Consider the following 27,006-nt stretch of genomic DNA (forward strand, 5'->3'; position numbering starts at 1 on the left):
TGAACTCGATAGATGTCACTGTCCGTATCGAACCGGAGGGTTATAGAGGTATAAGGGCTGACAAGTAGGAGGTACGACTCTACTCCCAGCGCGCCATTCAGGCAGCAAAACAGCTTTACATACACATAATGGAATATTCGAGACTAGACTCACAACCCGCTCCTGATTCCTGACTGAGGCCTCCCTTTGATGGAGAGAACTAATTGGTGACTGTTCAGGAGCCGCAAACTTGTACAACATCAGATGCTTATTTGATCTTCCAAAGGTTGGAGCCTAGATGCTCGAAGGATGGTGCAATTTCGAGAAACATCGGCCCGGGTGCAGATCAGCCTTACGCCTTTTGATGTTGGACAAAGTACGGACTACGTCAAGATTCGCGAATCGGATCGCGGCAGCGCCAAAGATCAAGACAAGAGACGCGAAGCTCGGCGGCAATGCTGTGTTAGGGGGTTCTTGTAACGGCCTTGTGCTAACTGTAAGCGGCGATATCTTTCGCTGGATGAGTACCCAAGCAAGGGGAAGTTGTGACTGCATTGAAACACAGGCGCGGCTTCAACCAGGGCAGACGGTGGTGTAGGGAGCTAGGTCTCTGGACCCGCGGTTTGTGTCCCGGTAAGTGGGAAACATGACAGTCAGAAAGAGCGGGAAACACGATGATTGGCAAATGCACGATGTCGAGTTTGCTTATGTTAAGATTGGGAACGGGACCCGGCCGAGAATGGTGTCTTACATCCGTTGCAAGACGTTTGAGAGACTGCATATGTACCTGGCATGGTTCGTTCTATCGATACAAGGCAGACTGAAGCCAGGACGAGTGTCTGGAAGAAGAATAGGAAGGGAAGCACGAGGGTGGGTCATCTGGAAGCCTTGCGTCCGCCCGCAACAAGCACAGTATTGATTTTTGGTGTAAGATAGCTTCTGCAATGATACAAATGAGGGTTAGAAGTTGTCATGATATGGCCAAAGACCATCATGTAAGTCAAGCTTCTCCGCCGGCGACTCCGGACGAACAACCGGGGGGGCAAGCCACTGCGAGAGGCGCAGCCAGTGGGTCATGCAGTGGCGCCCCTCTCCGGACTCCGATTATTGGGCGCCGTCGCCGGACGAACAGGGGACCGACCCATCTCCCCGCAGACGACAAGGTTGTTTGATAGGTTCTACGCGAGGCTGAAGAGACTCTATCGTTGTGCAACAGAGTGTGAGGTCATTGAACCCTCCATCATGATAGCAGTAAGCTGTTAGGAGCGTCATGGGCAATTGTAAATTGGTGGTGATGGTGGGTGAGGAATATGAAAATGACGATGCTGCAGCACTTGGTCACCGGACGCCATGAAAGGTCAACTAACAAGTTGCCGGTTTGTACAGCGTTGTCACTGTTTAGGCAGAAAAGGCACGAGTGACTGTTACTATCAAAGGAACAGAGGTATACAGCTTTCGTTTGTGCTCTCCCCTAGGCCGTCGGCATTGGCGTTTGAATGGACCTTGATCGGCCAGTCACTGGCTTGAACTGGGGTTTCCTTGATGCCTATTTTGGATATGACTCCTTTATCTTCTGCATGGAAGACGTCTCACCGGTTGCAGTCGCATCAACCCAAGAATAACTTTGTTACGTTTATTGCTCTGCACGACGGTTGGTCCACAGTATTAACAACAGGCAGATAACCTTCGGTGACAGGCAGGGTGGAAACGTACCTGAGACATGATTCCCACTCACAAACCTTGTGCCAATAGATGGTGTTTTGGCAAGACATGTGAGCGGAACGGTTAGTCAGTGTGGGGGTCACAGTGAGACATTCGATTTGAGATCAATATCCCAGGCTTGAGAGCGTAACAAGCAATCTGCAAGTGAAGATTAGCTATTGCATAGTAACGATATGCAGGCGCACATCAATCGACCTCATGCAAAGACTCTGTACTTGAAGCATCCGCCTGTTGTCTTGTTGGAAATAGCAGTCTTATTCGCTTTGAAAAATATACATCTTCAATTTAGAAAGGTTAATAACACCCTCGCTTGTGAGGCCTCGCTGTCAGCAATTCGAGAATTGAGCCCACGTGAGGCAGACAAAAGCACATACATCCCTCTGACAGCCAGGTGTCAGGGTACCCATTTGTAGGGGCAGACAACTATGTGCTCCGTTCCAATAGGAAGGTCTCCTTGGGTAAGACAGAATGTAAGGAGTGGTAAGGGTAAAAGGCCACGGGAACTTGTCAGCAATCTCATCGAGGTATTTCTCCAATCTACTGTGTACGGAATGTAAAAGGGCATGTTCAAGATTCAATATGCTGCAAAGACGACACCATGCAGGCTATCCCCACCATTAAGGGCAGACAATAAAGATAAAATACCTCAGTGCAGACTATTCCATCCTGGCACAGTACTCGAGAATATTCCAGGGTCGAGGTGATGGTGCATGTAATTTGCAACGCAACGCTGTGCGACAGCCCTGGATGAGTGTAGTCAGGTCCCAGCGTCTCGGTCGTGGAGGTAAGCCACAAGAAATCTGGCTTCTTCCAACATAATCACAGTAGGATACGAAAGTAAGACACCTTCCCAGGAATAAATAATCCAGATCTGTTAGTAATCCTTGCGAAAAGTTGGATGAGGGCATTAAGTTGCAAATGACCTTTCCAGACTTTATCGACGTAGCACTAGCTTTTGGTAACTTATACGGTAACCATTGGAGCGGGTACTAAAGAACAGAAGACGACGAGTGAGCGAGGCGAGAGAACAAGCTACTGGGTAACAGAAAAGTTATTCTCGAAGGCTGAGGGCGCTAAAAAGAAAGCGGCCTAAATGCTAGCCTAAGCTAGTTCAAAGCGACCAAAATACATGTTTCGTCTCTTATGCTGTCGGCGGCCAATACTTCTGATACCCTGACAGCAAGCATTGCCAAGGCCGGGGGTTGATGCAGACACAGCCTTATGATTGACAGGGGATCCGGTTGCTAAAGACTGCCAGCAGGGTGTCGGGGTGGTGCTTGAGAATGTGGTCCTAACTTGATCTGTTTTCAATGATATCAGTTCGCGGACGACATTTGAAAGTTGTAAACGAATAAATAGTTGATACGCATCAAGAGTATGAGGTACATGAATGGGAATCCAGCATATGGGGACAGTAAGATCGATTTAGGTCAATACGCCTTTCGCCCTGATGTCATAGAACTCATCATAAAGTAGTGACAGAATCGCGAAAATGAAGTATCAAGCGACCAGCCTTTGGATCGTCGACCCCTGAGGTTCTAGGCCCGTTAGCTGAATAGCTTCCTGACTCTAAATTCAGGTCGTGGCTTGTCTAACTGCGGAATTAGCTGGGTATGAAACGGGAAACAAGAAACAACAAGCCGAATCAGATGCATTCGATTCCAGGGGGTAGGTAACTGGTAACCCCAGTGCCCAGTGCCCTAGCACCGGGACGTTTGGCCGCAGCAAGGCCACCCAAACATCTCGAATCCCTCCGTCGTGGTTCACCCACCACCACCATAAGTGCCGAGCAGCAAGGGTTAGTGCTGAGAAAAGAAACGGAAGTGACAGTGACGTCGAAATGTTTCTGGTGATGAGGAATTCAGTAAGCCGCATCCATCCCATCCTATCTCATCTGGTTCTTTTTCTGTAGAAATAATGGCACTCAATTAGTTTCCAATTGGCCTCCACACAAGGCAATCCAGGCATCAATCAGTCATGGAGTCCTTTGTAGTCCTTTGCCTGTGGCTGGGCTCACTGCAGCGTAGCGCAACACAGCGCAGTTTCAAAGTCCCTTCGTATTGCGCAAAATGGACAAGGAAAAAAACGAAGATTGTTACTCATTCAAGATGCGACAATGCAAGAATAGAGTCTCTCTGCCTGATCTGCCTGCCTCAGTGGGGAGGCACGTGTCCTGGATTCCATTCCTAAAACTCGGCAGGTGCAACTAGCACTTGATTTTCAATACGCAAGAGCCGGGCGAACCATTGCCTCGAATGACTAACTTTCCAAAGTCCCCTAATTTTGACGCTATTTTTCTCCACATCCAATCCATCTCAGATCTTTTGCTGGGTATGGGTACTGTACTGTAAGGTACCTACTTACATCACCCATCATGGATACCTACCTATCTTCAACACCAACACCATCCGTCACCTTGCGCCCTTTGCTCTGTATGGGTCTAGAACTTCAACGGTTTCTCAAATAATATCGGGTTGACGTCATAAACCTGCTTTCTCGTATCAAAGCTGATTATTGGTCTTCCTTTATCGGTAACAATATGGTTTCTGTCACAGGCTCCCGAAGCCACCCTCGGCCACTTCAAGGAGTCGTCCCATAATATTTCTTACATGCATCGGCATGGATGAGATGGTGGTAGTGTCGGGTGCCATACTATACTATACAGTGGAATATGGTGCATTTCAACTGTCTGTATTGCATCACATCACTTCCAGACCCTGTAACCCTCCCCTTCAGCCCTGCTGCAGGTCAATTCAACCTCCCTGTCTCAGACCAATGACTGAGATGACTCTTCACGCCGAGCCATCTTGAACCGACCAGAGCTGCTTCCAAACCATGAACCGAGGATCGACCGCCGCTTTTTTCTTACCTGCACTTGGTGTTTGTAAGGACAGTACCTACAGGACTATCCTCTACCCCTAGGTACCATCCCAATCCAACCCCTGCCCTGGCGTTGCGGTACGGTGCGGTACGGGTACTCAGGTTCATTCTATCCACACGCACACACTTCGCTGCGCTGCGCTGCGCCTTGAGATCAAGCCCATGCTTTCGCAGTCTCACTTCAAAGAAATAATCGATGTTTATGGTGCTGCATCTTTCGGGACAAGCACTATCCGATGAGACAGACAGTATAGATCAGGGCACAAGAAAGCCGACACACAAGGTCCCAAAAAGTCATAGCCTCCGAGACAAGAAAAGCCCCCAATTTCAAAGATCCATTTGACCCCCCTCCCCCTCCAGGCCCAAGGCATCTTTGGTGGTTTACTTGTGGGTCTGCACTATCCCATGCCTGCAATAGACGCGCTCAGCCTTTATCACCTGTCAAGACAGTCAGACTGAACTTGCGGCTATTGCTCTCACGCACTCTGACTGGCGTTTCTGGCGTCACTGGTGCCTTGACGCATATCCTGGAGGTGTTTCCTGAAGGTGTGCTTCTGTCAAGAAAGGGAGTGTCGCTATGAGCTTCGACGCTCTCCTCCAGGCTACAAGCAGGCCTATAAGGCTGCGATGTCTTTTCTGAAGCCAATTGTCTTATCCTCACTTCCTATCTCTTCATTCACGACTCTTATAAAGCAAGCTCTCCTCCATTGACATCCGACTATCTTGTTCACAAACCTTACCTCTCTTGTGCTTTGCTCTCTGCCCTCATTGCGATCAACAACTATCCACCTCGACGAATCTGCAAACCTGCAAACACACCTTGGTTGGTCCAAACATTTAGAGACCTTTAACCGAATCATCTGCAACCTCTTATACCCTTGCGCCGAAACCTGGCCAACAACTCACGGCCCAACACTGCAACAATGTGCTATCAACTTGTCGAGCTGTATTCGGGCTGCCGATGCCCCTACTACACACACGCTATCGACCGCTGCGCAGCATATGGTCGCCCCGGCCATCCTATCCAACAGCGAACTATACTTGTTGGTTACCTATGCTCAGCACACGCGAGCCATGGTGCTCAATACGCATCACCACATAGCTACTCCGATAGTGGCTACCACAGTGGCTACTCAAGCTCAAGGAGCTATCGATGAACAATCATCTCTTCAGCAATGGGTTCTCGCTCCCCGCAGCTGATTTCATTCAAGTTTGACGACTGGGTTTTCTATCTGATCTCTTTCAACCCATCGCTGCTCTCCTCTTTGCTGGCAGGATATTTCCGCTGCGCCGGCCATCTTTCAAGCGAAACTCATTACTATATTCATATTGGCACATTTTCTGGCTCTTGAATAGCCATCAGTGTCAATCAGCCGTGTCTTATTGGTCATTTGTTGAGTTACGAGGACACCAAAACGTCGCGGAAGACCTGGATGAGATATGACATGGGTTTGGAACCAACGACGACGGAACGTTTTTTTTTTAGCCACGACTGCATTGGCTGTTCTATTCTAAACGCACCATTCTCTTCTACTTATGGCCTATCTCCTGAACGCTCTAAGTGTTCTCCACTTGGTCGTCGGATCGGGCATTCGTCGACACCAACCTTCCATCTCACATTGTTGATGGTGTTTGCTTATCTGTCGTTTTAAACAACAAGGGGGTTTATTCCGGTGCCACTTCATTTTCACTTGGCTGGGAACAAGTCAGGATATACAATTACTGGGTTACATTTCTGGAACAGCATTTGCTGCGAGCCTCACGGCGCTTTTAGATGGCGAGGTATTTGAGCTTGGGCATGAAAAGCAGAGACGTTACGGGTAATAGTTCTTCGCTTATGGATTGCAGTTTCTTGTTTTGTCCTTTCATTTTCTTCTTTTTTGTTTCTCCTTCTTTTTCTTTACTTTCTCTTCTTCATGGACCTCTTTTTTGACAAAAGGCGGTCCACTTTAGGGCCTCAAAGATTTTGATCATTTTGCATTTCAACTGGCGGGGCTTTATCATAACGCATGCAGCGATTGTTGTAAACGACAGATGGCTGGCCATTGTTTCATTTTCTGGAGGAGATATACGATGGATGCTGAGCAAACTCCCACTCTTCTCTCTTTATTCTTACAAAACATCGACTGTTGCAGTCACAACCATCATGTACATACTAATGGGCTGGGATCCCTATCATATGGCAAACAGGATTAGAAACGCAGAGCGTTCAACATGAGGCAGTGAATACAATCAATACTCTTCTCATTCCACTCAAGTCACCATGAAACCCAACAATTGTTTATCTCGGGGCCTGTGTGAAAGGTGTATCTGACCCCAGCAGATCTATCCAGTATCGATGATATTGCTGCAACCATGCTTGCGTTCACGGGTACAGTGGGGTCAAGCAAACTCAAATTCTCCACAAGTCCTAGGCTGAAAGCCTTATATACATAAGCAATGTTTCTTCCATCTGCAACAAATTGAAACACAGCTGTTCTGACATTGCTCCCCAGATCTATCTGATTACCTTGGGGAGGCCTCGTTGAGCCATCACGTTCGAATGCTGAGCTTAGCATCGCAGGCACAAGGCAGACAAGTCTAAAAACACTTGTAAGAAGGACTAGTCCGACTCACCTCACAGCCTTGCAGTAGCAATAAGCAGGTTCGGCATTTTCTAAGCCAATGGCTAGGCAAGATAGTGCCTACCTAAACGACCTATAATTAGGCCTAGCACCCTGGTAGATTACCAGATCGAGCCACGGGGAGAGATGGGTGTGCTGGGCGTAAGCAAAACCAATCATGTCATATGGCGTGAAACCTTGCTCGAGAAGGATTTCGGCTGTTTATCCAGGAAGCTTTTTGACGCAGCTGACAAGGGTGGCTGGGCGCTGCTATGATTTGCCGACGGTGCGCGATTAGCCGCACTGGCGCGCTGTAAGGAACTATCTTAAGGGTGTGAGACAATCGGTCGGATTACTAGATGTTGAGGGGGTTGGTTTAGTTTCGAGCATGGAAAGTAAAAGAACAACAAGTTGCTGTGATAGAAATGAGGAGTTGCGGCACAGGACTGTGTAACGGTGATGTACGAGGAGTGTGAGTCGAATTTAGAAACTCGCTTAGGAGTTGATCAACCTCACTGCCATGATGCTATGATAAACGAGATTCGGATGTACAAGATTGTAATGGGTGTTATTCGTTACCCAAGTTCTCGGATGTAACAATCCAGAAACGTCAGCATCCCGCGAAGTTGGACAGGATATCATTGTATATCTGTGAGAGGAACTGCAATTCATGATGATTATTGGTTGTTCCAATATCAGCTCAACCCCCTGATTCGATGCTGCTGACATAGTAGAACCTTGACCTGAAGCTTGCATCCAGCGTTCTGGAAAGATGATTCGCTTGCACAGCTTAGGTGAGCCCAAGAAGAGCCCTGCAACGGGAATACGGGTTGAATGTTACAGAATTGCGGTCGATGTGTCGCGATATTCGGAATGTCAGAAAATCGGCTGGGATTCCGCTGGGTCCCGTGCTGACGGTACCTAGTATGTAGCACTGTAGACAGGCCGGGCAGTGGTGAGCTGTCTAAGAATTAGGCTTGAAGATCCCTGCAAATGCCGGGCAGTTTTTGTATGCAGGGATATGACGTCTAGTGGCAAGGCGTTTTTCTACCATGAACCGACAGGGATGTCTCGTTCAAGTCAAGGAACGGGCGCGGCTGCGCTTATGCTGTGGGTAAGGTACAGCATGTAAGTGAACAGCTGGGTTCCAGGTAGAGGATCCTCCCTTGTACGACAGGCTTGAATTATCCCGACGGGACCTTCCAACCGCTTACAGCACATGTTTGCGTAGATCAACATCATGATATTGAGTTCATGTCATGTTCAGCCTTACGCGCGAGTCAGGCTCTGAGATAGAATATGTTTCTATATCGTAATGCGGATCATGAAGTTGAACTAAAATATTACATAGGTGGGAAGGTAGGTACTCGGCTAATCCAGACTTTTTACCTAATTCTGCCAAGTGAACTACGGTCTCCCCTTTCTGCGAGGCGACAAATGGAAGGAGCAAGTGGGATGAAGTCATATACATCAGAAAAAGAAGGAAGTTGCTCGGATCCCAGCACCTGCCCACATTTGACGGCAGATAAACAACGTCCAGTGACAATTCCTTTGCCTTCGTGATTCAGTAACCCTTCATCACCATTCCCTCCATCTCGGACTGGTATCTCTTCTTCCCCTTTTTCCCGGTCCGCCCGTATCCTAGTATTCACCTCTTATGATATCATAAACAATATTTATACGTCTCGATACTCCTATTGGGAATGCCCTCATGTCCGATGATAGTGTGAGTCCATCTAGCACTTCATCAACCCAAGTTCCGACCAAAGCTACTTCTACTCATCAGCTGCTCCCGCCGCAAACCCTTATAACACATATTCAGAACAACGACAGATCTCAGTCATCGTCTTTGGATAGTGTCGTTACTGTTGTTTATAGCTCATCGCCACAAGATTCTTCATCGGGACAGAATACACAAAACTCTGCGATGTTTTCCACGCTCATTGGCCATACTCGCGGTCTGCTCCCTCCAAAGGATCCCAAGGGGCAAGCCGTGGCCAACATCGGTGATTTCGATCACACCCCTCCTCCCAGCGGACGTGCATCCGTGGAATTATTGAAAAGTAAGGAGAAGCGAGAAGATACCGCATCTGAACAACTGCTTCAAAAGTCTTCTTTCAATATTGCGATTGATGATGACAACTCGAGCTCACCAATGTTGGCCCCTCTTTTGAAGAAGCCGAACACGACATCTGCAGAAACATCTGGCGCTTCGCTTGGCCTTCCCTTCCACAAAGCCTCTTCATCACAAAATGAAACTGTCATGAATGGCATGCGTAAAAGGTCACGCAACGAGATACAAACCCAGGCATCACCGAACCAACCCTTACTTGTTCTGAGTAATATTCATTCTGGAGATGAATAGGAATCTGGAACTCTTCAAGTAGGTGGTTTAGGCCGAGAGCTTCAATACCAATCAACTCCTTGTCCGGAGGAGCAGAGCCACGTGGATGAGTTTCCGTCCTGGAGCTTTCGGTCCATCAATCCTCGGTTTTCTCAGGATAATAAGGCTCGGCACCGCCGCAAACCTAGTCAGGAATATCAGACCGACTACTTCTCTGGCAATGTAGAAGGTTCGTCTTGCGCTGGTAATGGCAGTCATCCGGTTTCTTCAACGCCCGAAATTCGAGAAGGGGGAACAAACGAATGTGTTGAAACAATCGCCGCCTTGTCCGATGTCGAGATACCAGAATCACGGCTAAGAGAATTGGAATCCTACGACAATGGCCTTCGCGATTCGAACGCACAAATATCGCCATCATCTGGGTCTCGCGAGGCGTCAACCGAATATGCACCTCCATCAGGTCGAAGCCAGTCTTTAGGATCAATAATGGATTACTTGTGGAAAAACCAGTGGCTGAAACGTTTATCACGAAGAAACAACTCGTATGATCCCGTGCTTACAGATCTCCCGCCCCGAACGAAGTCAGTGAGAACTGATGACAGGCGTCCGTCAGAGCCCGTACTACCGAGTAGCCATGCTCTCCATAGCCCATCAGCGTGGCCCATTTCACCTGGCAAAACAAATCATCATGTTGATGATACGATATTCAAGCGTGCTTTTAGTGATCTAGAGAGGCTCGTGGATGAGGCCCTCTCACTCGCTGTAGAGGTTGCTGATCATCCTGAACATGCAGTTTACGACAATGGCTATTCTCGAGCTGAACAAAATGATCCGGATCTCCTTGCTGAATCAGATATATCCCGAAATGCCCAACAAGCTACACGGGCAGCTCTATTGCGTGATGATGGCCAAGACTGTGCCGAAAGACCAAAGTATAGACGTGCTGCCACTTATACCTCTGTGCCCAGGCGTCCACGCTTGACTGATGTTGTCGAAAGCTATTCAGGAACATATCAAGAGCTTCGAAAGAGGTCTCATATTGAGCGAACGCAGCAAGAAAGTTTCTCGCGGCGCACATCACGGACTATACTGTCTCAGCTGCACAGTCAAGCAACAAATATGGAACCCAAACGCAAGTCCGTATCGCTGGAAGATCTCCTCATTTCAAAGATCCTTTCCAAAACAGATGAGAAGAGCAAAAGCCCTCAAGGTGCGCATGTCGTTCACAGGCGTGCTTCAGCAACGAACGCCCCAGCTATCGGAAGTGGCACTGGACAAGATGCCCTGCCAGAGCAAGACATTGCCGGCAGGAGATTGTACTACGAACATGGGGTCAATTTGCGAAAGAGATCGCATGTCAGCCTACGCGATACAAACGGATTCAATCTTCCTAAGTCGCACATAAGGCAGCCAATCGCAAGAGACTGGTCGCCCGGCCGGAAACGTTTTGTCGCTTCTGTCGCCTGCTTGAGCACAGCTCTCATAGGGGTGCTTCTTGGAATCTACACAGGCTTGGTTCCCTCAATCCAGTACTATATCGTGGATCAGTCGCATGTTGCTGTGCATGGAAATACAGGCTGTTTCTTGGCCCTTGCTCTGCCATCTTTCTTTCTTTGGCCGTTGCCTCTGCTCCACGGTCGGAAGCCGTATATCATGTCAAGCCTCATCATTGCAATGCCATTGCTTTTCCCACAAGCAATTGCTGTCAGTAACCAAAGACTTACAAACACTGCCTCCTGGCGGGCAATGCTCTTGGTCTGCCGCACTTTAATGGGTGGCTCGTTGGGGTTTGCCAGCATGAACTTTCATTCCGTTCTGACAGACCTGTTTGGTGCATCTCTCATGTGCAGGCATCCCCATCAAGAGGTTGTGGACCAGTTCGATGCACGAAGGCACGGGGGTGGCATGGGTATCTGGCTCGGGATCTGGACTTGGTGTTGGATTGGGTCACTCGGTGTTGGTTTTCTCATTGGTGCTGCCATTATCGACAAACACCCCCCAGCCTGGGGGTTCTATGTCAGTATCATAATGATTGCGGTGGTGTTGATTCTCAACGTTATATGCCCCGAAGTACGCAGGTCTGCATTCCGGCGATCCATTGCAGAAGTACGGACTGGAGGAAACATCTCACGTCGTCTTGCTCGTGGAGAAGTCATGATGCACCGAGTCAAGACAGGCCCCAAGTGGTGGGGTCAAGAAGCATATCACGGTATTCGTTTATCCCTGGAGATGCTTGAACAGCCTGGCTTTGCCGTCATGGCTCTTTATGTCGCATGGATATACGCCCAAATTGTCCTTGTGATCATCCTAATGGGTTCGCTTGTCTCTCGACTCTACCATTTGAGATCGCCATATGTCGGTCTTCATGTTGCTGCAGTGGCTCTTGGAGCTCTTCTGGCGATTCCTTTCCAAAAAGCCAGCATATTCTCGAGATCTCGACGTCGGGAAGGCAAGTCTAACCGCGAGACTATAGGCAAAAGGGTTGCGTGGTCATCACATCTCATTCGAAGAGCCATTTTTACCATATCTTTGCCCATTGGGGCCGCCTGCTATGCTGCTGTCTCCTCTGGTCCACCAATCAATTCCGGTGCGCCAGCTTTCTTTGCTCTTTGTATAGGATTTTTGTCGTGTCTTGCGATATCCGAATGCAATGGACTCATCATGGAAACGTTTGATACGTCAGACTTATCCCCTGGCATGGTCGGTCGTCACCATGATCCATCAGGTCAGGATCAGCGAAGGACCAACTACTCATCCTTCCCTCGAGTTACAGCAGGATTTGCTGTCATACACTCTTTCTCGTATATTCTGGCGGCCGGCTCAACTGCTCTGGGTGGACATGTGACTCGAAAGCTTGGTCAACAAGTTGCAACCAGTGTTGTTGCTGGTATACTCTTCCTGTTGACGGTCCTACTTCTGCTCGTACTCATACGGTTCAAGAATGTACTCATTATACCTCGATCAAAATCTGAAGAGATGGAGAGACTGACTCGAGCTCGGCGACAATCTTCTAAGCGCCGAGCCACCATGCCCGGCGACGTACGTGCGCTGATGGAAGAGGATCGTGCTTGGCAGCCTGCGATGACGGGGAACCCAATGGGAAAGAATCGCCGGATGAATGTGCTCGAGATGGGGAACTTGACAAGATGGCAGGATATACGACGGAGAAACAGGCTCATAGATGCGGGTGCACATATCAACCGTGATACACTGGACCATGGGCTTGATGCTGTGGACGTTGCTCTTGAGACCCAGGTTGACGACATGCGGCAGAATGACCAGGGGTTTTTCAGACGAGGAACCTTGAGAAAACACGGAAGTCATTCGCGACGCAGCAATCAAACCAGAAGCAGCGAACAAACTTTCCATGACCTAGAACTAGATATGTTTGATCCTATCAGAAAGCCCGGGGAATCATACCAACAACCACGAGAGTTCCCTGAGAACGATTGTGTGATGGGTCAGCCCATCAATGAAGAGGTCAAAGGTGGTAATCAAGCTGGGCCAAGCAGCTCCCGTAAGGACGCTTGAGGTCAATTAAGATTGCAAGATAGGTGAGAGAATGACCTTATAAAATTAGAATGAACGTCTAAGGTAGTTTAGTGTATACAGGTGTCTGCCCTAATAACTCATTTGCGCCCTTGTTTCCTTTTGCTCTCAGCCTATGGCTAATGTTCATTATAGCTCCAAATAAATATGCATACTATTATACAAGAGGGTTTTGATTTTGTTCTCATAAGATAAAGGAAATATTTAGTCATTTGTTGTAAATCCGCTGGTGGTTCTCTCCTTATTGTACATTCAGAACCAGGTCGTCCCCTCGCCGAGTAGGCGTTAATGTTGGCTTCCAATGCGGCGACATGGGATAGCTTGGGGGAGTCTTGTTTTGAGCATCACGGTTCCACTTTGATGTCCTGGCCGGGTCGGTGCCAATAGTCATGTCAGCGGCTCGATTAGAACCGACACGCTTGGCAAGAAGCGAATCTTGGCTTCCAGAGTGGGCAAGTGGCGTGGTCATAGGTTGAGGGGGACGATAGTTCTGATACTGGGAGGGATGTATTTGGGTTTGCTGAGATGCAGGATATGGTTGAAACGATTGATAGCCTCCCTGATTATGAGGCTGTGACTGTTGATTTTGTCGTGCTTGGAACGATTGGTACATATGAGGTGGTTGCTGGTAAGGGTTTTGCTGAGGTTGGCGTTGATAAGGCTGTAAAGGAGGTTGCTGTTGGAAAGACTGGTACGAAGGAGGCATACGCTGTGTGGGCTGCCAGGCATTCTGCTGCTGTTGGGGCTGTTGGCGTTGTTGCTGATGGTGATGAGAGTGCAGGCGCTGTATAGGTTGCCAAGCTGCTTGCTGTTCTCTGGGGGATGGTTGAAAGGAAGGAGGTCTTTGGTACGGTTTGTAAGTTTGAGGTTGGGAGCCTGAAGCTGAACGACGATGCTGCGATTGTTGACGGGTATGGAGGGGTTGAGGATACGGCGGGTTGAAGTAGAAGGGAGAGGCTCGAATCTGCTCTGGGTTGACGGCAGGTGGCTCTGTGGTTTCCTCCGGCTCAGGAGAGGGTTCAACAATGCGCATGGTTGGAGAAGTTGTCTCAAGTCCCGCATTAGGGATAGGTTGAGTGTTCTGCGAACCTGGCTGCTGTCGTGCTGCATTATAAGCACCGGGAGGCTGCATCATTCCCAAAGTTGGACTTGGCTGGCCAGGAGGACTGTAGAATATTTGTCTCGAGGGAGGAGCTAATCTCGTGTTGAAATTATCACCTAAGTTACCCATCTGGCTTGCACGTCGAGGATCTCGTGGCGGTATTTGGGGTTGCTGCTGGCGAGCTCGAACTGATTGGGGAGACTCAACAACAGGAGAGAGGCTGACTTGTTGTTCAGGCGCCACAGAGGGGATACTCGAGGAAGATTCGGTCGATGTGGTAATGATTGTGGCACTACTGCTACTAGAGTCCTCGCGTGGACGGGTCAGGGGCCTGGCCATCAAGGGACGCGAAGAAGCGCTACGTCGTGGGTGTGATTGTGACGAGAAGAACGGAGAAGGATACTGCGGGCGTGGCCCGTAGGGTTTGCTTTGAGCGCCCGCAGGAATGATCTCCGCTGGGGGAGCGAGTGTTCGGATGGTACTTTGCCCAGTGTTACCAACGGGGCCGTTATCATTCGGCAGTGGCTTTGTGTTATCCCCCTGAGATCCCTTTGAGTCTTGTGACCCTCGTGCTATCACTGAGGCACGCTTTGGGTTCCCAAGAACCCAGTTACCGTACTGGTCAGCAACATAGTAGGTCGTAGCAGAGAGCGGGGTTGGTGGTGGTCTCCAGACCTGCGTATTGTTGTTTGGCGACATCGATGTGCGGTCTTCTTCGAACTCAGTCACATTGCTTTCGCGGTTGTTTGTTCCTGGAGCGCCTCCTGCAGACATTTCGGTTGGAGGGATGTGCAGCTTTGGTGGCATGGGTCGCGATCTTGGTGGTGAAGCAACAACGGCGGCGCCAAGTGCCGGTGGTGGTGGTTGGAGACTCTCATTTCGACCTTGTTGTCCAGCCTCTTGCAATTCTGGTTCAATAACAGGGAGAGGCTTTTCATTAGTGGATTCAGAAGACAGATGCGGTAGTGTTGGCTTTGCAGGCAGTAATTTCGACAATCTCCTGAGAGGAGATGCGTTTGCCGTATTTCGATTTGAAGAAGGTGGTGATATGGCAACGCCAATGTTCTCAGGTCTAGAATTCGCTCGGTTGTACGCAGGTGGGGGTGGTGCTTGACTCCCAGGATCCAAGTCAGGGCGAAGTTGGTGAACCATCCAGGAGTTATGTCCGCCATTGTCAGATCGATCTGCTTTGTAGCCCCAGGTATCTCTCATAGGAAGGAAGCCAGTTTTGATCTGAGGGTACTTTCTTCGTCGGTAGTACCTCGCGAGCACAATGGCTCCGACTGCAACTCCAACAGCGGCCAGAACACCTATTGATATCCCAGCAACTTGCTCGGTAGAGAGTTTGTTTGAACCATCATCATCTTCATCCTTACTCGCACCACCAGCACCACCTGATACTTCTGTAGTGGTTTCTGTTTCTGAACTTGAAGTGGATGTTGTCGTTGTGGTTTCGAATGTTGTGGAACTGGTGAACGGGGGTTCGGTAATCGAAATTATCTCTGGAGCAGTAGTAGCTTCGTCAGGCGAGTCGGTTGAAGAATCCTCCCTCGTTGTTGATCGTATCCTCGTTTTCGTCGATGGTCTGGGAATAATAGGGGGTGATGATGTATCGATGACTAGGGTTGTTGGCAATGTTTGAATAGTGCTCGATGTCTCCAGGCTCGACGTTTCTGGGCTCGACGTTGTCCTCGTTGTGGTGAGAGGGGGAAAGGTGACGACTCCTCTTCCTGAAGGATCCAAAACCAACGTTGCTGTGATAGTGAGATAGGTTGGGCGAGCTGCATTCGGCCTCCCATTGCAGACAGCATAAGCTCGCTCGACAACGCGATCTACATTTGTGTAAGTGACGACGATTTATTCCCAGGCGACTAGGAATACATACCATTTGCTTCGACTGAAGAACAGAACCCAACGGACCGCTCAGCTGATATGCATTGCATCGCACCTTCACCTAAAGTAAAGCCCAAAGCGCCTCTTCGAGAACACAGACAGTCCAGCAGGGGCCTCCCCGTGCAGGTGTCGAGAACATAGTTGACATTTAAGAAAGAGGCGAAGCATTCCGAAGCACAGCTGGGAATGAAGCTGGAGAATTCGCCCGGGATATTAGCTGCCAGTACGGCGGTAACACAAAAGATCAACCATGAAGGCACAAAGGAAAATGGCCTACTGGCCATTCTACAACGAAACATCTGTGGATTTGAAGGTTAGTCCCACCTTGGGGCCGCATGTCTTGAGCAAACTTCTCACCTATAAAGAAGGGTATCCTATTAAAGGAGATGACCAGCATCTCAACGAAATGTATTCATGAGCAGTCGTGATAAAAGAACAAAGGGAAAAGAGATCAGAAAAGGGGAATTAGACGTGAGTGGTGGTACAGACAATCACAGATAACAGAGGAAAAGAGAAAAGGGAAATACGAAACACGATCACATCGGACGGATAAGGTAGGAAACAAGGGGACATATGAGGACTGCATTCTCAGCAGCCGCCGTCTTTTTTCGCTATAGCACGAGAGCTCATGATGACACCGACAAAGATAGTGAGAGTGAGACCAGCAAAGGCCAGCGCTTGCTAGCCAAGTTGGGACGCTGTAAATCCTGCAAGACCAAGCCTCTTGTTCAGCTCAAAGGGTCCTCAAGGGCCATAGAGCCGCCGGAGCGGGCCCTCTCACTCCTCTCTGCGTCATTAGGGAAGAGGCTGGATCCGAAAGAGGCTGCTGCAAAGAGCTATTTTTGCCTGGAGAGACATATCAGTCGATACGAAACTCGACCCCACGGCCTCGATGTTTGCTGCGGCGGTTAGAGGTGGTGACATGACTGGTTGACGTTGACCGAACCGCCGATAGACGCGGGAGGGTCCTTTTGGGCGTCAACGGCTGACAGCCAACCAGCCAACAGGAAACACTGTGACTGGTCACGTGAAGGCATCTTGGTCCAATTATGGTGTTGGTATAGCCCTCGGCCAGGCCTACCAAGTATAGGCCCGTCTATTGCAGATCGACAACCTTTATTGACGAGGTTAACGTTAATGTGATGACTCTACCTCTATACAGCATTCTAAGGCTTGGCTGGTTTCGAAGTGGGCTAGCTGGGCTTCGTGAACTTCTCTCAGCGAATTCTTTTTGAAACGGTCACATGTAGGCCGGCTGAAAAGAGCACACAGCGTCACTTCGTGTTGAACCTACTTGGACATCTCGGTTCGTTGCGAGGAATTAAGACCAGGGATGGGGCTGACCAAAGAGACTGCCCTTGTTTCAGTCATTCAGTCGCTACCCGTAGTCTACTTTGTATGGGTCAATCAATAGGTGATTTGACCCACACCATCTTGGCTTGCTTCAGATCTTAGTGGCCAAAGAAGCCAAGCACTTTCACGGTTCGCGATACATGTCTTACCCTTATTAACCATGCCAAAGACTTGATATTGATTCTGTGAGTCTGATGTGCAATGGAACATTAGGCCAACCTTTCCCACAGTGTCACTTTACCAAAGTCTTCGGTGTCTCCCCCATCAATCCCGTTGATCTTGGTCAGGACACTTTGTCGTCAAAATTTACTGGATATATTCGCATTGAAGATCTAGACTCTCTGCCACTCCAGGCTTACCAACCATCGTATAGACAAAGTGTTTGATCAAGCGATACCCTTGCATCATATGACCGTCAACAGTGTCTTCCGTAAGGTCAGCGGCGCAATGCTCAAGCCAAATTCCTGGGCAAAAGATGGAAATGGTTTCTTAAACGAAAAAGGGTCAACAGCCTCAGACGCCGACGCCGACAAAACACCCACAATAGAACAACAAATCCGTCAGGGTTCAGAAACTCAGAATACCATCGGCCAGCAGTCTCCTGTCTGATATAAAAGACGCGGCAGATGGTGTAGCTTCACCCTAGGTTCAACCAACTAAATGCTATGCAATCGTCAAACTTCTCTATTGGTAACCTCACATGGCCATCTCGGCCTGCAGTTTCCGAAGCTCGGCTTCTTCGTCGTCCTCCTCCACGGCCTTATTCTTGCTCGATACAGCTGCAACATGTTAGTATCCCAAAGTGATACGATGTGGCCAAAGTACATACGCTCAGCAGAAGCCGGCGTCGGCAGCTTGTGTACAGCATCCGACACAGGAACTGTGCCTGTCTTGAGCATCTGTTCATCAAGTTGCTCCTGTTGTAGCTCATCCAACTCGTTCTCCAATTCGTCGTCATCGATGGCCTCGCCCATGGGGGTTTGAGTTATAGCGTTGACGATCTCGTCGCTCATGGCGTTCTGCTCTCGCAACTCGTCCCTACAACAATATTAGTACATGCACAACTGCCAGAGTATCATATATGACATAAGGCGAGGACGTACATAATCGCATCCACCTTGTCCGCCGTAAGACCCTTGTGGATATGTTTCATTGCCGCGTTAGCATCGCTCATCGCAGCCAAGGTCTCCTTGTTGATGTTGGCCGACTCGATAGCGTTGATCTGCTGCTCCAAAGTACCGATTTGCGACACGGTTTGGTCCAGCGAGTGCTCGTGTGTCTTCTTGCGCCTCAAGGCCGCCTTAGCCGCTATCATCTAGATCAGTATCTCTGCCCCGCATTACCCTGACCGCTGAGATAACCGCATACCGTTCTTGTTTGTGCTCACGTTCTTGCGTGCGATGCCATCCTGCTCGTCGATCTGGTTTTGGAGATGTCTCTCGCGCTTCTGCAGCATATCAAGCTGCGCTCGCAGCCCGAGGATCGCATTCTTGGGAGTATCCTTGCGCTTCTGGGCCGCGGCGCCACCGAACCAACCCCACATGTCTACGGTTGCTGATCGCTAAAGTTGATGGATGGAAAGAGTAAAGTAGATGAGGATAAGGAGTGTCCGTCCTGTTCCTCTTATAGAATCGGTCTCGTTTGATGTTGTTGAAGTACGAAAATAGCGTAGCGAGCCTCGAGTCAACGTCGGGTAGTGGGGTCAGGCTGAAAGAGGGTTACGGTTCACAGGGTCACCTAGGATATACAGGGCTATCGGACTAGATGAAATCGAACAATTTGATGCTCTGACTTCTTCGTTTGGAATCGTCAGCGTCGTCAGCGTCGTCGTCTTAGGTAGTGTTATGTTAAAGGTAGCCTGCGGGACTCTTATCGTTGCCTGTGTGATGACGGCACGCTTCCTTGCCCGCCATTTCCTCTTAATTGCATAATGTGGGGATAGCCACTCATATTGCAAGAGGGAAGAAACTTCGCTCAGGTGCACAGGCTCCATGTGACGCAATATTCACATGGCCAATTCCCGAAGTAGAAAGTCATTCGTGCTAACGCCTGTCTCAGGAACCCAACATGAGGTTATTCGCAGAATTACCATATATGTACTGAACAGATAGGTGCTGCCTTAGCAGTCAATAGGCAGCTGTTTACATTCACCTCTATTAGTCTCATTTTACTACACTCGGGCTTTCGTAATTCCTTCGGAAGAACTCATATCAAAGTCCTACCCGGGAGATATTCAGCGTAGTCCATGTGCTCACTTTGATACGACTACCTTGAGCCTTCACAGTCAGAGCTGACCACGGATCGTATATTTGATCAAGTCTGGCATTATAACTGGTCCACTGCCCAGTATCTCATAACCAACTTGTACTTTGCTGCAGTTACATGTCCCTCCCTCTGTGCCGATATGCTCGGAGACCTGATTCCCCTATTGATATACAAATTAAGCTGGATGACACGATGCATCTCCCAACTGATAACCAGAAGCCAATACCCAAATATTACTAAAATTTTCGTCGTATCAAACCCATCCATCATTAAGTTCCAAAAGCGCCAACACAGACCGTACTAAAAGTGCAATAGATTGGGTTAAGGGTGTAGCAGGATACCTGCAGTTAAAATGATGTTCTGCAGAGTGTGCCAGGTTCAAATTGAGAGCTGGCATCAAAGCAGTTGCAAGAATGTTGGAAACATTAACAGGCGTAACATCATGAGTCTGCATATATGGTTGAGATAGTCCAAAGGTGGTAGGATACGCTGAAGGTGGTGCGAATCCAAATCCCAAGCTTCAAGCCTGCCATTTTCACAAGTTACCGCCCTTTTCTTGTGTATCGTAGTGCCAGACAATGTAGTTGGGAAGACCGATAACTTGGTAACCGGCTCGTTTGGCCATCTTGGCAAAACCTTCGGTCTCGGCCTGGTTCTCAAAAGCGTAAGCTGGAAAGTTGATGCCTGGAGACGATGTTAGTTGCGGGTTGTGATCCATATCGTTTTGAGACACACCTGATCGATGAACATCTGCCTTGACGAGGATGTTGACACCGCCAATACCATCGAGCTGAAGTTCAACATCCTTGTTCTCCCGCCAGTCGCCCATTCTGCACATATATTCACGCCCCGTATCGAACTCTTTGTAGCCTTCTACGATGATGGTGTCTTTTGGCAGACTATTGGCCAGTTTTCGACCCTTGTCCGACTCTATCCACGAGTTGTAGTCGACTGTGACTGAATGTCAGCAACCCTGTGATCAACATACGCCAAACACACTTGTACTTACATCGACCCTCAATATCAACCCCCTTCTCGAATCTATGGAACCAAATGTCTTGGAATCGTCAGTGTCATTTTTGAGAATGTAATTTCTTCCTGACTTACTGGGTACAAGAATATCTCTGTCGTGGGCAATGAAGTCCTCCAAAATCTTTTTGGGCGCCTCTTCGATATCAACATCACGCCAATACACCCATGAATGCTCCGGCTTCAGAGCTGTAGCCAGCAGGTAGTTTCTCGCCTTAGCCATAGCTCTGCGACGCGGCGCTTGAACTTCAAATCCATGTCTCTGCTTCGCATCTTGGCTAAGATGGAAATGGAAGTTCTTCTCGACAATAGTGATACTGTTAAACGGAACCCCATCTTTTCGCTTTTGCAGGTGATCCAATTCGGAAGCAAGTACGGCAAGTGTGTCGTCCTTTGAATCGGATACTAAAAACGCAAGATCGATCAGGCGGTGCGGATATGTAAGCTCGGCGATAAGCTTAAAGTAATTCTTCAGGAAGGGAGCGGCGTCTTTTAGTGGTGTTAGAATCAATATTCGTTCGTTCCGGATGATGGCTTGAGGGCTTGAAGTGATAGGATTCAAATCGACATGCTGAATTGAGGGAGATTCAACTTTCAGAGGCTTGTGGTGGTTGAAAAGGACGGGTGTTTGCATATGCGCATTCCACAAGGCATGTTCGTTTGGTGTCATTTCCATGGGTGACTTATTTGGGCCCCAGCATCGAACACTGTACAGTCGTCAGCCATTGTACGGTCTTGATTATGGTTGTGAGTGTAAGTACTTCTGTGGTCCAGGAGGTGTTGCTCGAAGACTACGGTATAATAGCATCACGATACCGGTCAAACCCAGGAGGAGAAGCAACCGAGATCGGGTCATGTTGTTGCGCAACACTCTGCTCTGGGGCATCTGTGCCCTTGCGGCCTTCCAATTGAGCCCACCATTGGAAAGAAGCATGGCAAATTCCTCGAGTGGTCGTCCCGACCACGCAGTCGTCTATAATCGTCTGTCGCAAGTTCGATACCGGAGCTGGCCACAGCCCTTCACACGTTGTCGTCAGCAGGTAGATGATGAGAACTGCTTCTTTTGGTTTCGGTACGTTCGATGTCGTCAATTGCGCTGCAGTACTTCGTTGCCGTACCACAGAGCTTCGGTGAGGTTTAGATCGGCCCTTGCGTTATCGGTCGTGGTTGTGGGCAGAGGAGACCCTGATATGCTCGTACAGGGGTTTCGCTAGACGCTTTGAAGCTGTTACTGTTTGCGCAAAGACTCTAGTGTATCCAAAGTAGCCACTTGGGATTCGATTTTACTCGCATTGATCGAGTTCCGACGGTGAACCCAGAAACGAGTGTGGTGGCTCTCAATAAGAAATGTGTTCAAGTAACTGACGTGGGATGTGAATAAGCCAGGTCAGGTAAATAAAACAAACCAGTATGGATAGATGACATTACGTTGCCACAGCTCACTTCCACAAGGTGCAGTACAGCAGCCCACAGGTGTTACACAGGGCAGGGATAGGCTTTGCAGGTTTCCGGCGGGAGCCTTTTAGTGCTTCCGGAAGCCATCCATTTCTCCAGTGGATTTAGCTGTCAGGTCCGTTGTACTGTGCCTGACATACCTCGTGCCTCTCATCCTTATTAAGAGTGGGTATGTACTTACCCGGTAGCATCCAGAATGAAATTATTCGACAACGGATCCTTCAGTCCTTGATTAATCGTTCGGTGGATTTCATGTCGTGCTGTAAAGATAAGAGCACAAGAGCGATTGGATTCAATCTCCGTGGTTCTATCATAACCCAACACATGGCCTTATACCAAGTTAGTTCCGATGTGGAATCTGTTGTGAAACAGAATCGAATCGTAGCCATTCGCATGAGATAGGATCAGATGGATAAAGCACACACAAATAGGAGCAAGTAACTTAAACTCTATCGATAGATGGGCATATCCGCCTGTTTTAAAATCAAGTGTCAGGACAGGTGCTGTTGATATGGATATCAACCTTACAACAATAGCGCAACTGTCCATTTGATGATCGTTTATTTATTACGTGAGTGACTATACCATGCCAACCTTCCATTTATCTGCATTCAAACAGACGAATGATCAGATGCTTATACTGCATGTTTAGCTAGGCATGGCACCTAACAAATATATATTGTTTACATACCTAGGTAGGTAGGTAGGTAGGTAGCATCCCATCTGGTACCTATGATTGGATCTTCATCCGCTGACGTCTTGTGTTCCAGAAGCGCCAAGAAGATCGACCAATGACATAGGCAGGGCGCACTTGCCACAACTATACTTCCTTCTGACGAACGTGAAGCAGAGCAAGACGACTTCATTTATCATCAGACATAGTCGACGAATTTTATGAAACGAATGACCAAAATCTGTCAAAGACACCGAGCATAGCGGGGTATTGATCGTCAACTCATTTATCTCATGCGCGCTGTGCTTTTACGACATTGTCACTCTTTTGTCGCACAGCTATTCACATTACAATCACGACCATTTAGGACGAAGATAAGATCAAGTCACATCATGGCTGTCACGAGGCGCTCTTCACGCATTAGCACCATAGCTGCGACGAGGGCAGAAATGCCTACCAAAACGACATCGAACACTAATAATCGAAAGCGCAAAGCTGCCAATCTCCAAGACGAGGCACAAGCACCTGCTACGCCTCCAAGAAAGCGTGCACAAGGCAAGCCTGCCACTCCAGCAGCTCCGCCACCAGTGACACCGACGCCGGCTGCTGCAAGAGCTTTTGCTGATCCTACAAGTTCGAGCAAGAAACCTCGCAGTGCGGCGGTTACACGACTTGCGGACCCAAAGCTGACAAATGCGACGCTCCTCTCACCGGAGACATCAAGGCTTGTCGCTTCACGAGATCTTGAGACTGTCTCGCCCAGCAAGGCTCCTCAGGTCAAAACGACAACGGAGAACCTGCTGAAGGAGGCCTGTGATTATCTTATCAACGTCGATGCTCGCATGAGGCCTTTGGTCGAGAGCCATCACTGTCGCACCTTTTCACCGGAGGGACTAGCAGAGAAGATTGACCCGTTTGAAAGTCTGTCGAGTTCCATAATCGGACAGCAAGTGTCAGGAGCAGCAGCGAAGTCAATCAAAACCAAGTTCATTGCGTTGTTTGAGCAACAGCCTGGTGTACGGTTCCCCCACCCATCACAGGTGGCCGTGAAATCAATCGAGGAACTGCGGACAGCAGGGCTATCACAGCGCAAAGCTGAGTATATCAAGGGACTCGCGGAAAAGTTCGTCAACGGCGACCTGAGTGCACAGATGCTTCATGATGCTTCGGACGAGGAAGTTATGGAAAAGCTGATTGCAGTCAGGGGTCTCGGAAAATGGTCTGTCGAAATGTTCGCGTGCTTTGCCCTCAAAAGGATGGACGTCTTCTCGCTCGGTGATCTGGGCGTTCAGAGAGGGATGGCCGCCTTCGTTGGACGTGATATCGCCAAACTCAAGGCCAAGGGCGGCAAATGGAAGTATATGTCGGAACAGGATATGACCGAACTGTCCAATAAGTTCTCGCCATATCGGAGTCTCTTCATGTGGTACATGTGGCGAGTCGAAGAGACAGACATTAGCATCATGGAGTAATCAAGTTACGTTGCCCGGTTCGCGATGGCGCCTGTGTCTGTTATCTTGGTGCTAATCATATGGTGTTGACTGCATATGCTTCCACAAGCACCGTTACATTGAATGGTGATGATGTCACGACACCGACTCTCATGCAAGTTAATATTCGGTGGTCCAGACCCGGGAAAATGAGCCCGGGATACGCGTTCAACCATGGTTACATACTGTAGTGGGAGTGGTATTCTTTGTCCAAACGCATTGACACGGTTGATAATGTTTTCTCCTCTACAAAAGTGCATGAGTCTTCATTGGTGCAAAGTATCACATCAAATAGTTAGCACCCATTGGTTTGGCTTAGTTTCGTGAAGACATGATTCGTCATCGGCGATCGGCCCCAGGGGAGGCCTTCTTTTGTGGATTGGCTCCTGCAACGGCGTGAAGACGGTTGCGCCACGAATCGGACCCAAGACGCCCTTGCCGGACTGCGGCGGGCCTCGATGCATCTACAATGCCAAGGTTGCGAGAGACAAAGAAGAGCAAGATGGGTTTTGCAACAGATCAGTCACATGGATACGTGTTCAAGATTGGCCCTAGCTCATCCATCCGGCTAGAATAACAGTTTAATGGCTCAAACCGAAAAGCCAAAGACGATTAGCCTCCGGAAAGAAAACCTTGATCTACATTCTGCGACCACTTCGCAAATCGCGAACTCGCTGGGTGTCTCCTTGGCACTGAATGCGGGATGTGGGACAGACTTGGCCAGCTTGGCTAGCTAGCGATAACTGGCTGGGAATGAACGATATGGAAAAATCATCCTGGCCATTTGCCATCCCACACAAAGCTGCAGGCTTGGCTGCGTGTGGAGAGTACAACGCGTCGAAGAGGCGGACGAGTATGCTTGATTTACACGCGGTAATGGAATGGAGGCGCAGACTCGAGGCTCTTGGTCGTTAGACAGCGGGAAGATTCGGCCGAGCAGCCAACGGGAACAAATCCACGAATTTACACTAATAAACTAGTTCAGCGTTGCATGTCATATCGATGACTTTTCTCAGTCAGCCAAAGATTTCTGGTGGGAAGACATTCAGAGTTGACTGGCAATGTGAAGTGAGACGAGGAACCCTGAAAAGCCATTGTCTGAGATAGAAGGTACGCAGGGGAAAATTGCTTTGTCGATTGCCTTTAATTACTTGGATGATTATGATCATGATTATGATGATCCTCGATTGAATCAAGGACTTTTTGCTTTCTGAAAAGTGAAACCAAAATGATAACAAGTTTATGGGTTCTCGAAGCCTGGCAACAAAACAAACCAGGGGCGGATTTGGGTTAAAGGGTGGTGTGAGAGGTGCTTTTTTAGAATCGCAACACTGGATCTATCCGTAGCATGCCCCAGTCTAATGAGTGACTTCTCTCATTATCCACAGCGATATAGGGATAGGAGTGGCCAGGATTGATACAGGATGATCGCCTGAAAAGACTGAGACTCATCTTGAATCCGTAAAGCACGTGGGTTCGGTGACAGGCGGGCTGCAGATTAAGCTACCAGTCAGGCAATATCTTTTCCAAGCCGCATAATATAAGGGACTCAGATAGCAAATGAGAGCCAATACTATAAGATTGGACAAAGACGAGGAATGATGATGCGAAGAAAGGGAGAAGCTTTGGGCATCCTTGGTTCGTATCCCTGAAGCTTCTGGAAACCCTGTTGCCGACTTAGATACATATTTAGTATCGTATCGTATTGGCAATATCAAATCTCAATGTCATTAATGCTTAGCGCTTCTAATTCTCGATGGAGATCAAGCAGATCAGTCAATGAATCACAGGTTTATCGACTGCACGGATATACCGACCTGTGTTAGTTTACTGGGCAGTGGAGGTATGGTTGGACAGCTTTTCGTGTCAGTATTGTAACTATACCTTGTGCGCACCATGCTGTAGTGCGCCTCGGTCTTGACAGATCCGTCGTGTTACAATTGCCACAGACAAGTATCATGATAAGTGAGGCTGAGTTCTTGAGTAATGACGTCTTGGTGGGAGAAGGGGAACTGAAGCTTCTGATTCCAGACCCAGACTGGATCGCAAGCGGATACGGGCGAAACATGAGAGGCAAATGGAACAAGACGAGTTTGATCGGGAATGCGGTGAATTGTCTCCGTCTGTTAGCAGATACTTCAATCAATGCTTGGCGAAAGGCCTGAGACGGGCGAAGACGGTTGGTCTTGGAAGTTCCTCGCTATCATAGCTCGATTTACCTTCTGGGGACATGGGGATGATAGCCCCTGCTAGTGGATATGCAAAGCGGATACATGAAGCAGCGCCCATAGCTGAAATGGGGTGCAAATCTCGCCTGCATGCGATGCGCTGGAATTAGACGTCCAGAGATGAATTGGTACCTAATTTAAGGAACAAGTGCCTGGGAATATCTTGTCTCGATGGAAAGCCTCGTCGGCAGATAAGCATGAAGAGACTCACATTTTTCAAAGAGGATGCATTGTCCCGTTAAGGAAGGTTAAGAATTGCTTTAGACGTGAATTCAAGAGGAAATCTAAAGTCTAGTGGTAGGTACCGATGATTCGGGTGCTGCGGCGGCCAGAGATGCGGTACCTGAATAGACCCCGCTAATGCACCTGTAACGACTCTAGTTAAAGTCAAAGATTAGGTGCGGGCACCCGCGGCCTAACCTGTAATGGACTGGACCTGTT

The 27,006-nt window shown here is 48.8% G+C and overlaps 6 protein-coding genes across 6 annotated transcripts; 2 read left to right on the forward strand and 4 right to left on the reverse strand.

The window, feature by feature from the left end:
- Positions 1–3,149: 3,149 nt before the first annotated feature.
- Positions 3,150–3,854, reverse strand: B0J16DRAFT_334039 (uncharacterized protein). Its single transcript, XM_046126922.1, has one exon. It carries the CDS (start codon positions 3,583–3,585, stop codon positions 3,277–3,279), a length of 309 nt encoding a protein of 102 aa, XP_045986872.1. The 5' UTR covers positions 3,586–3,854; the 3' UTR covers positions 3,150–3,276.
- A 4,924-nt stretch (positions 3,855–8,778) lies between these two features.
- On the forward strand, positions 8,779–13,059 carry B0J16DRAFT_300545 (major facilitator superfamily domain-containing protein; the record flags this gene model as incomplete). Its single annotated transcript, XM_046124569.1, has 3 exons — positions 8,779–9,341; positions 9,468–9,523; positions 9,581–13,059. The coding sequence occupies exons 1-3, from the start codon at positions 8,896–8,898 to the stop codon at positions 13,057–13,059; spliced, it is 3,981 nt and encodes a 1,326-aa protein (XP_045986873.1). The 5' UTR covers positions 8,779–8,895.
- Positions 13,060–13,084: 25 nt separating this feature from the next.
- Positions 13,085–16,537, reverse strand: B0J16DRAFT_67865 (uncharacterized protein). The gene is made up of 3 exons (XM_046134282.1): positions 16,430–16,537; positions 16,065–16,371; positions 13,085–16,011 (listed from the first exon to the last, which is right to left on the reverse strand). Exons 2-3 carry the CDS (start codon positions 16,369–16,371, stop codon positions 13,319–13,321), a joined length of 3,000 nt encoding a protein of 999 aa, XP_045986874.1. The 5' UTR covers positions 16,430–16,537; the 3' UTR covers positions 13,085–13,318.
- Positions 16,538–18,121: 1,584 nt separating this feature from the next.
- Positions 18,122–18,968, reverse strand: B0J16DRAFT_380860 (Snf7-domain-containing protein; the record flags this gene model as incomplete). The annotated part of the gene is made up of 4 exons (XM_046131106.1): positions 18,122–18,204; positions 18,255–18,463; positions 18,529–18,733; positions 18,794–18,968. 4 exons carry the CDS (start codon positions 18,966–18,968, stop codon positions 18,122–18,124), a joined length of 672 nt encoding a protein of 223 aa, XP_045986875.1.
- A 1,124-nt stretch (positions 18,969–20,092) lies between these two features.
- B0J16DRAFT_67893 (Anp1-domain-containing protein) lies at positions 20,093–21,879 on the reverse strand. Its single transcript, XM_046134283.1, has 5 exons — positions 21,481–21,879; positions 20,798–21,426; positions 20,700–20,747; positions 20,426–20,641; positions 20,093–20,374 (listed from the first exon to the last, which is right to left on the reverse strand). The coding sequence occupies exons 1-5, from the start codon at positions 21,651–21,653 to the stop codon at positions 20,226–20,228; spliced, it is 1,215 nt and encodes a 404-aa protein (XP_045986876.1). The 5' UTR covers positions 21,654–21,879; the 3' UTR covers positions 20,093–20,225.
- A 920-nt stretch (positions 21,880–22,799) lies between these two features.
- On the forward strand, positions 22,800–24,580 carry B0J16DRAFT_67918 (DNA glycosylase). The gene is made up of 2 exons (XM_046134284.1): positions 22,800–22,881; positions 22,945–24,580. Exon 2 carries the CDS (start codon positions 23,141–23,143, stop codon positions 24,317–24,319), a length of 1,179 nt encoding a protein of 392 aa, XP_045986877.1. The 5' UTR covers positions 22,800–22,881; positions 22,945–23,140; the 3' UTR covers positions 24,320–24,580.
- Positions 24,581–27,006: the final 2,426 nt, after the last annotated feature.

Source organism: Fusarium flagelliforme (genome assembly GCF_020744385.1).
Source record: "Fusarium flagelliforme strain FIESC 12 MPI-CAGE-AA-0113 chromosome Unknown B0J16scaffold_2, whole genome shotgun sequence".
Lineage (NCBI taxonomy): Eukaryota > Fungi > Ascomycota > Sordariomycetes > Hypocreales > Nectriaceae > Fusarium > Fusarium flagelliforme.